Source organism: Tamandua tetradactyla, chromosome 1, assembly GCF_023851605.1.
Source record: "Tamandua tetradactyla isolate mTamTet1 chromosome 1, mTamTet1.pri, whole genome shotgun sequence".
NCBI lineage: Eukaryota > Metazoa > Chordata > Mammalia > Pilosa > Myrmecophagidae > Tamandua > Tamandua tetradactyla.
The window spans coordinates 134,848,901-134,859,835 of record NC_135327.1 but is presented as its reverse complement, the minus strand read 5'-3'; the positions used below and the strand labels follow the sequence as shown (position 1 = coordinate 134,859,835).

The window sequence follows — 10,935 nt, the reverse complement described above, 5'->3', positions numbered from 1 at the left end:
AGTGGGCGGATGTGGGTGATAAAAGAGGAAATAGTTATACATACCAGATAGTCTATATTTAGGGCGGAGAGAGGGAGTTGTAATAGTGATCCGTTACTAAAGGGATTGTGGGATGGCTCACAAAACTCAATTACTTGACCTATTTAGTGGTAACAAGAATAACACTTGTTTGATTCTGAGCTATAGATTTGTTTAACTGTTTTCTCTAACCGTGCCATATTTTATAATATATTTTTTAAACTGGGTGAACAAACATTTTTCAGAGAAAATGTTCTGAAAATTTCCATCTTCTGTCTTTATATTGTGTCAGTTTATCATATTTATCACAAGAAATCAAAGTTGACATTTTCAGTATTTATTAGTAAGGCTGAGACAACAGCCTTTATACAGCACAATTTGCATAAGTTATCAGATACATCCTGAATACTATCACAAAACCAAGACAATATTTTCACGAAGAGTAAAACTCAAAACAGATTTACAGGCATTTTTTTTAAATACAATTCTCACGTATTTTCAGCTCAGTATACACAAACTTTAGCCCAAGAATTTGTATTTGTTCATTAGGTTTTCCAGAGAGAGTTGGGTAAAACAGAAAAAGGAACACATTAGCAAATCACCAACATGGCATGCAACATATAGTTTAAACAAGACATCTCTTCAAATACTTTACTGTTTATTTTGAAATCAGTTTTATTAGGCTTTTATTTTCTCAGACAAGAAATTTTTTTCTTTAACATCAGATGTGTTTTTATTAGGATATCAGCACACATACTCATCAGTGGCAGGAGCACCTGAGCACATCACGAACAAATATACAGGTACAATCAAACAATAATCACATTCACATGCTGAATGCCAAATAAAATTAATATCTGAATTTTGTCTATTTTACGAAATGTATAGTTAAGTACAGAGTAACAAATTAAGAAAATGCTCTCAAATCTATCTATGAGATAAGGAATTTGATTAATAATTTTCGTTTAGTGGGTATCTTTAATAATAACATGGAACATACAGAAGACATCAGGTATGTCATATTCAATGAGAATATCTGTTTCACTCATTCATTCTTGTGTTACATCAAAGGCAAGTAGTTATTAAAGAAACAGTTCGTAATTACTAATTGAGCTTTCTTTCACTTTCATTTTAAGCTCGAAAAAAAGGGAAAATCACTTCCGTCACACCTATAGTTATAAACATATATATATATATGTAGTTGGCTGATTTTAGAATATCAGGTATTGTAGCAATGAAAATAAGTTTTTAAAAATATTGTTAGTTATGATTTAAATTATAAAGTAAAAAAATACTATAAACATCTTTATGATATCTTAATGAAATGAAACATTGATCAAATAATTTCTAATAAATTGGGCGCAATATAGTATATACTTTTATTTTACTTCACATCACCACCACTGCTAGTGTCACTACTGCTATCACCACTGTCATCACAACCGCTCCCACATAAGAATCATATCAGCTGGTTACCAGCTATAATATCCCCACAATATGACAATTTCAATGTGTGTGATCCACAAAGTTAATTACACTTATATGCTGAAAATACACATTCAATTAGTGTGATTAATTAAAGTATGGGCACTATTAAGGAGCAAAGACAATCTCTGGTCCTTGTCTTGGATTCTGGTATTTTAAATTAAAATGAGAAATAATGAGTTTAGAGTCACCAAAAATCTCCTTAATCTTTAAGTATAACCAGGGAAAACATGAATTTCTTGCTTCTGGTAGTATTTATTTAGTTAATGATTATCTTATGAATCCCTGTCTTTTGTAAAAATTCACATTGTGCTTTTGCTTCTACAGCTGGAAAGTTCCCTAGGACCAAATCTTAAACCAAGAAGCAACCTCAGTCTCTGACGACTCAGTGAAACTGTGAGAAAAATTAAAATGGTTTTCAAGGTATAAGTCTGTAACTGGACTTATCGTATGTTATTTAGAGTTTACAAACTTTGTCGTTAATAGGATTAAAAAAAGCTAATGCCATTAAATAAAGTAAAATAAAGTGGAAAATCACATGCTGTGATATATACAAAAAAAGTAAAAAAATACCAAGAGCCCTATTTATAATTAAAAAAAGAAATAATTTCATAGTAAGAAGGGTAATTAACATCATTCAGAAGAAATGCATTCATATTAGGATCAGTGTTGCATAGAATAATTCCAGTACAACAAAGGAGTTTGGTCAGCTGCAAACTTGGCACACTTTGGCAGGATCTTACACTCTCAGAGGGGGTTGCTGGTGCACAAAAAGAAACCCTGTTGTTAACTCTTGTGATTGACCTGGCCTCTTCACTAATACCTTGTAACCAAGGGGCCCAATAATGGAAAGACTCTTACGCTTTTCCATCAAATCACTACCAAGGGATGTTCTTTGTTTTGGTGGCCGCTCCATTTGTATTATTGCAAAAGAAATTGCAACTGTAGTGAAGTAAGCTAAGTGGGCCTATAACCTCTCATGCACATCTCTGGATGTAAGTGGCTACAGAAGAGGAACCAAGGTGAACCAGGGATTTATTTTAAGGGCAAAGAGCAGAGAATTTTTATGTCAGAAGGAGATCTTCCTGGACCCTTTCCTCCCCATTTATGAGTGAAGATTAAAGGCTTCCTCAATTGCTAGCTTCTGCTGGAAATATCCATGACAACCATTCCCAGATCTAGTTGTCTCTAAAAACAATATCTTTGCAACAGCAAATTTTAGTGATCCCTCCCCTCATGGTCATTCTAGAGAAATATGAAGGGTAAATGACATTGCAATATCAGGGAACAGGGAAAAAGTGGCAGCCTAAGAAAGGCTGGGGGAAAAGTAAATTTGTGTTTTTAAAATGAATATGATAAACCAGTACGGCCTGAGATTTGTTACAAATTCGTTACTTTTGGTGTTTTACATTTAGTTAATTCCTTTAAAATTAAAAAAAAAAATTCCTTAAGAGATGAGAAAATTCAATATTCAACCAAAATATCGGGAGATGATTTCCCCTCATTCCACTAACCCCTTGCCCTTGAATAAAGCAGCAACTTTTAAGCTCAGAATACTCTGAGAAGCACTTTAATTAATTTTTGGATGTAATATGGGAATGGGATAAGAAAATCAGTATAACTCTTTTAATTTAGGCTAACAAAAAATTGGAAATAATTTTTCATTTAATTTTTCACATATTTTCAGATGAAAGTTTACATTTTAAAGAAAATTAGAAAAATGAATTTTTGACTGAATGTTCTACTTTTACCTGTGCCACTGCTTGCTATTGGTTTGGAGGATGCTTTTTCACATATAAAATTTGAGAATCAAAAAGCTGCATAATAGTTTTTCCTACGTCTGTATATAAAACTATATCTGGAAATGTGCTTTCATCTTCTTTCATAGACCCCTTGGTTTGATCAGCCCAACGTCCCGCTAGGAAGGCTGGGTCTATATAATTCTTTGTTTCCTACAAACAAGAAAACTGGGGAAAAGTAAGATGTGTCATGTGCAAGGTAATACAGTGAGTCAGTGGCAGAGTCAAGCCCAGATGTAGTCTTCTCACCCCAGTTGAGTATGTTTTCTACAACTCCATGCTGCATCCTTTATTATCACTGGCTGATGGAGAAGACGGCAGCTTCACTTTAATGAGCTTGACATTAACCATTTTATTCTATATTATTAACATAGCTCAGAGTATATTTTTAACCTCAATATAAAGTTTAATTTTCACATATTTTCCCAACACTGAACAACTTGATCATTAAAGGTGGAAAAAAGAGCACTAGAGAATGTGAGTTTGGTGTTGGGGTTTTCGTTATACAATGAGTTCATCTGTTAGGAGAAAACATTACAGAAGAGCAGGAAATGACACTAATTTAATTAATCAATGTCATGAAATTAATGTGATGTGTTAGCCAGAGGAAGGAATTTTCTCTCTCTGCCAAGACCTCACTCAAAAGGAATGAAATATGCAGGGTAGTATATTTATTTGCAATTCCACAAAGAACAAGTTATCATGCTTGTTAGATTGTATCTTTTTAATCTAGATCTTCCGGTACATAGATTGAAAATTCCTTGGGTTTAAGGGTAAATTACAGAGATTTTGATGTTTTCAACCAAGCTTCCAATATTTTGTGGGCAGCATTCTTCTCTGTTAACCATTTTTCAAAGTCTAGAAAAATGATGGCCTTATTTCTAGAATAAATGTAACTTCATTTCTACCTAGTATTTTCTTCACTCTACATTATTTCAAAGTATATTGAAACAAATGTGCTTCTTTACCATATGGATTCCAAAGTTGGTGTTTTATACCTTGTAACATTTAGACATAAGAGAAAATCTGTGCAACATGGTCTTAACAGTCATAATTTTCTTTCTTCTCTTCCCATTTTCCTATGAACACAGCCACCTCATTACCAATCCTGGACATAGTGTGAGTGTATTTATGTCAGAATCTCAAAACAATACATTATCTGAGAGTATAAATTGAAGAAAGATATTCCAGACTTTTGAAAACTGAGATTTGTTACATCAGTTCTTTCCTTTCAACTAGTGTTTTTTTTTTTTTGTATAAAAGCCCTATTGATCTTTAATTCTCTACGTTTAGCTACAGCCTAACTCTGACCAACGATTTTTGCCTTAAGAACATTGCTCTCACATTTTCACTTGACAGCCACAAGAAATACAAGATCTCAGAATTCCACTTTTTTTGTTATCATCACATGAACTTTTCCATCTGATTCTTTTTCTTCATTCCATCACAATAAATTTACATTGCTTTAAGTATGCTTTTGCCTATCATACCCCCTCTCCTGATTGTTTCTGAAAACACATCTTTGAGTTGAAGCTATTTAGAGCAGTTTCTATGCTCTGGACAGCCATATTTCTTCAATGGGTTTGAGTAGGACTGACCAAAAGTTTGTGCCAGTTGACTATTCTTTTCCTTAGATCCACTTTGTCAAGCCAGATACAGGCTTCACCTATTAAGGTCTTTTTCATAAACTTCCCTCCATTGGAGAAAAGTAAAATCTAGAAGAAATAGACAAAATTATATATATAAATTTCAATCTCTTTTAAGGACATTTGATTACCAAAGAAATAGCCGAGGTAAGAGAGGGTGGAAGTGAGAGGAAGTAACAGGCATACTTGTTAGACAGCTAGTAACCAAGACGTCTTCAAAAGATTTGCATAACAAATTAATTGAGATCAACATTTTTTTCTGTTCTCTAAAATAAAAGCTAAATCCTGAAGGATATGAGAATTCTAAATAAGAAATGTAATGTAAAACAAACTAATCCTGACAAAGTTTATGCTTAAACAGATGTAAAGTTCTACAAAAATACCTTTTCTAGGTACACCTTTTCCTAGTTTATGAAATATTAACTTATTTGAGTACTTCTGTAATTTTGAAATACAAAATTATTTGAGTATTGAGTAAATAAATTGGATTCCACTAGGCAAACTGAACATAACACTAGTTTTACTTAATTTACTGGTGGTTTTACTATAGTATCCATTTCCAAAGTGGTTTTCTTATGTCACATGTAGAATCTGTGTTACTTAAAATCCCATGGGATCTCAGAACCAAGAGATTTTAAGAGATGAGTTAAAAGAAAGGTAGAGGCCATTTGGTGGAGTGAGCCATTATATTAATGGCAGAATGTGGTTGAAGATTATGATAAAATCAAAACGTTATGTGATAAGGTATGATAAATTTCACAAGCAGTCATCAGTAAAGGTATTGAGTTTATATTGAAAGATACAGAGTATTCTAATAGATGGAGAGAGATGGAGAAGGAAGCTTTGAATAAGAGGGAAAATATGAGCAAAGGTTTGGAAACTTAACCTGATTTGAAAATATTCTGGTGTGACTGGGGCATAGAGTGAATGGAAAAGCATAGAAGGAGATGAGATTAAATGGATAAAATTTGAACTCACTTTGAAAGACTCTTTATGAGACAAGATAATGGTGAGTCATTTGAGGGGTTTTAAAGAGACCTAACCAGTGTTTTTAAAAGATAATTTTGGCAACAGTGTGATGAATGAATTATAGTGACACGACATTGGTGACAAGTAGTCCACGTGCACTGATGAAATTTGAGTAACAAAGTTGGGGATTTATAGAGGAGTTGTGGTAGTGAGCAAGGAAGAAAGAAAAATACATAAAATAAATCGAATAGACAGAATAGTGAAGACTTAACTAACTGGATGGGGAAGGTGGGATGTGGCATTCTCAGTCAAATTTCACATAGTACATGATCAGAATATAAATACTGAATAATTGAATGGAAAATAAATAAATACAATATGAATGAAAAGTTTTAAAATAGTAATTGTATAATGCAAAGTTACCTGAAGGGAATGTCCGGCAGGACTTACACTAAATCTAAAAGTTTCATTGAATGAAGGCTCTCGATCATGTCTACATACTCTTGTTTTTTTCTTGATCACTTTTTTTTGAGTGGAGATGTTCATCACATATATTTTCACATACAAATCTGAAAATAAGATTTTGGTCTATTAAGTGTCCACCAAACATCAATTTTCTACTGAAAGTATTATAATTGTGTACTGAGAGTGTTCTGTACATTTTAAACAAGCCAACAGATTATGTATAATTTGTTTTAGACAACTTAAAATTATAAATATGTACCAGTTTTCTTAGCAATTTAAATTTGCTTTCTTGTTGTTTAATAAGTGCATCATTCTAGGTATGTATGTTAAAAAATAACCGGCTAAAAACTAAGGAAAAATAAAAGATTTTTTCCACTTGTTGCAATGCAAAATATTACTAAAATATTACTAAAATCACACTTGGCATTTTTTCTATTTATAATAGACCTCTATGGACCTCTAAAATAGAGGCCTTTATTCTAAACAGACCTCTAATGAATTCCTAAATATATTATGTTGTTCATTATTATAAATTCAGATACCTGGTAAGTGATCAGGAGATTTAAATTTGTAGGTGATATTTCTGCATTGGAGAATTTCAACTATAAGCTGTTCACCATCTGTCTTCATTTCCTTCTTCAATGCAATTTTTATTTCACCCATTACTTGCGTTTTAACTGAAATAATTAAATGAAGACGTTAAAGGATATATAAAACCATTTATTAAATTTTTAGTTCTGTCAGTTATATATATATTAATTTATGGGTGTTTATCAAATATGAAACATTTTATTATATCTGTAGGTACACAGATGAATGAAAACATAGTCCAAGACTTTAAGAAGTACATAATCTCATGGAGAGACTGATAAATATACAGTTATTTGTAATATGTTAAATATAATGATAGACCAGTAACAAGGGAGTTGTAGAGGAACTAGAAGTAGGTAAGTGTTACTCAGCTGTAGATTTATAGGCCAAAGGAGGGGATAGATGAGACTATACTGGAAGGAAGAGAAACATACATAAAACTAATTGAATTCTAACATAAATTGTAGGAAATAGTAAGTAGCAAGTCCTGTAAAATGCAACAAGTTATTTGCCTACAATTGCCAATTACCAGTCTCATAAACGAACACTTGCTAGAACAACTAAAGTCACTATTAATTATTTTACTCTGTTTTGCCATCTTTTATATAAGAAATAGCCAAGAATATGTAAAGGAAAAATGTGATGGAATAGGCAAAATATGATAAGTGAGTTAAACTGAACTCAAAGTATTTGTTCCAGTGTTTATGTTGGCTTTTTTTTTTAACATTACTAAAGATTCTATTCTTGTTAGGTCAAATCATTCATTTATTCATCCATTTATCCTTCAGTTCACCACATTCAACTACTTATTCATTCAGTGACAAATATCTTATTTCCCACCCTACTCTGTGCTGAACACTCTGCTAGGAAGAATGGTGAGCCAAAACAGACATAGTTACTGGTTTCATGGTTTTTCCATCTATTTGGGAAGGAATATACTAGTTAAATCTTTCCAGCAGTAACTGCGTAATGAGAAAGAGAGAAAAGGTCCTAAAATACTACAGCATGGTTCTCAGAGAGAATATAACAAAGAAGCACTTCCTCCAGCAAGCATTGCTGGAGCTATGATCAGAAAAATGAAAGGACATTATCTGGAAGGGGAAGAAAATCTTAGAGAGAAGAAATAGCACATTTAGAAAAGGGAACATTATGTGATTGAAGAACTAAATAAATGACCATGTGATCAAAACACATTGTTAATTGGGGCCATGTTAATAATTTAGTTTTTACTGTTAGAACAACAGCAGTTCCTTGTAGGTTTTTTTTTTTTTACATGGGCAGGCACTGGGAATCAAACCCGGGTCCTCTGGCATGGCAAGCAAGCATTCTTGCCTGTTGAGCCACTGTGGCCTGCCCCTTTGTAGGTTTTTAAAATGGCTACAGATCATCTGTTCTCAAATATGTTGCTCTCAGAACCTCTTTACACCCTTTAAAAAAGAAGAAGACCTTAAAAACCTTGGCTTATGTGGGTTACATCTTTTTTTCTTGTATTAGAAGTTAAAACTTAGAAATTAAAAAATATTTACTTTAAGTTCAGATAAAATGACAATGATAAATCTATAAATAAGTAAAATTTTAACAAAAAATTTTTTAGCAAATTTGTTTGTTTTGCAAACAAAAAATAATAATGAGAAAAGTACTGCTGTTTCACATTTTTTTCAAATCTCTTTAACATTCGGCTTAATAGAAGAGACCTGGATTCTCATACCTATTTCAATGTTAAATTCATTACAGTATGTTAGTTTAGTTAAAGTATATGAAGAAAATTCAGTTCTTAATTGGAAGATGTAGGAATATTTAATAACCATTTCAAATAATTGTGGAAAATCTTTGATACTATACCAAAATTTAAGTGGGAGGGGGTTTAAGGTTAGTGGACTGAAACCATACCAATGAACATTTTTTACTGTTACTTTAAAATCCAACAGCCTAACTTGCACTTTGAATGAATATTTTAACCACGCCTGAATTTGTAGCATCATATATTGGTCATTTGAAAAAAATGGTTCACTGAGTTATATTGATTTTCCAAAGGTCATAGAATATTAAAAGATCAGATTAGCTAGTATCACCACAAATCTCATAAAAAAATCCTTGACTATTTGGAAGCTATCAAGCCAAAGAAAGATAGAAGATAGAAGCAATCCAAAATTCAAATTTTTAACTTAAAATCTGCATTTTATTTTTGGCCAACAGTCACTTGTTTCCTTAATGTGATAAGCACACGTCATTAATGTTTGAGAAAATATCAGGTAAATACCCAAGTCTGAATAACCATAGCTTTTCTATCAGTTGTTCTTTAAAGTAAAAACAGTTATTTCGTGAAAAGAAAGGCAGTTCAGCATGCAATTAAAAAATATTCACAGATGTGTTTCTTCCTTTAAATCTGTGTGTTCTGCCATGCGGTAAGAAGTTATGTGTATTTCCCTTTTCATCACAGAGCATATTAAAAGCTTAAGGGACGGGACTAGATTGAATGACAATTTTAAATGCATCAGTAAATATATTCTTAAATGAAACAGGCATTATTTTCTGCAGGTGCATTGTAGTGAAGAGTACAATTGTTTCCCAGTACAGTTTGATGCCAGTGTCTTAATTTATGCAAGTTACCATCAGTTTTATGCACCATTGCATTTGTACTCAGTGTAATTGTCAACACAGTGAAAAAGGTGAACGATGTCTTGTTCTGAAAATAATTTTGACCTCATGGATTCCCAGAGCAGTCATGGGGACTCCCAGGAGTCTGTGAACTGCACTTTGAGAATCACTACTATGGATTATAGTAGTCGAGAAATCTTTGAGAGGAAACTAATGGAATAAAAGCATATTGTAAAAATATTACATTATTGTTATTTAAACATTTTCATTTCATATGGTCACATTGTTGGGATATGGTAATTCTGATGCATTTCTTTCCTTAGATCAATCAACAGTTTGATTAAATTAATTTGAATTTGCATGTCTAGGTGTACCCTGACATGTGGAAAACTTTCAACTTTCTACCTGTAACATATTTATACCTTAGTCTGTTCCAACATAAACGAATGTTAAGGCCCCAACATAGGAAAAAAGGTCATATATGTTATAAGATAAAATACAAATTTTCTAGATATATTTAATTCATATATCAGCCAATTATTAGATACTACACAGTAGGTAGATACCAGATTTACTAAATTCTCTGTGTTCAAACATTAAAATATATTATTTTAAACTTTTAGAATCATATGTAAACCAAAACCACATAATCTTAGAGTGGAAATTAACATCCATTCTGATATTTGAAAGTGACTTGAAACAAAGCAATGAAGAATGAAAACCTTTGCTGTAACCTATGAGTGTATGTAAATCACAGGAACTCTAGGAAAGAAATTTTGTGAATGAGCTATGGCAAAGAATTGCTGCAATGTTAATGGATCTTTTTGGCTCATATTTATTTCTCATTGTTATTTTGGTTATCTTGGCTGATCAGATCAATAAGAAGAAAAATTATCTTGACAATACCTTATCAAAATAAAACGTTTTCAAGATTTCCAGACTTATAATTAATATTAAGTTAATATTCTCCAAGGAATTATAGAATTTTTTTAGTTTCTGAGTCACCAAGCCACATATGAAAACTAATCCTAGATTATAATTACGCCTCATTATTTAATTTTATTTTTAGAATTATTTCTATTGCTCTTGCACATATCTACTTTATTTTGGGCTTAACATTCAGTCAAAGAAAAATTAATATGAAATAAACATATAAAACAAATTTGAGTGCTAGCAACCATATATGTGGTATGAGAAAAGTACCATAAGAAACCATTAAAAGATAAAATAAACAAGCAGAGGTTTGTTGAGAAACTTCAGTCAACTAAAGAAGTCTTGGGCTAAATGGGTTTACCAACATTATCTCATTATTTCCACAATCCTATGAGATATTATTGCTATATCTACCACCACCTCTTTTTAAA

At 32.0% G+C, this 10,935-nt stretch overlaps 1 protein-coding gene across 1 annotated transcript in view; it reads right to left on the bottom strand.

The window, feature by feature from the left end:
• Positions 1–4,570: 4,570 nt before the first annotated feature.
• PCLO (piccolo presynaptic cytomatrix protein) overlaps positions 4,571–10,935 on the bottom strand; it is a 440,945-nt gene continuing 434,580 nt past the window's right edge. Inside the window, exons 23-25 of the mRNA XM_077151839.1 lie at positions 6,925–7,059; positions 6,341–6,486; positions 4,571–5,017 (exon numbers count right to left, since the gene is read on the bottom strand). Coding sequence (XP_077007954.1) covers positions 4,877–5,017; positions 6,341–6,486; positions 6,925–7,059 — 422 coding nt within the window. The 3' untranslated portion in view covers positions 4,571–4,876. The remainder of the gene's footprint in view (positions 5,018–6,340; positions 6,487–6,924; positions 7,060–10,935) is intronic.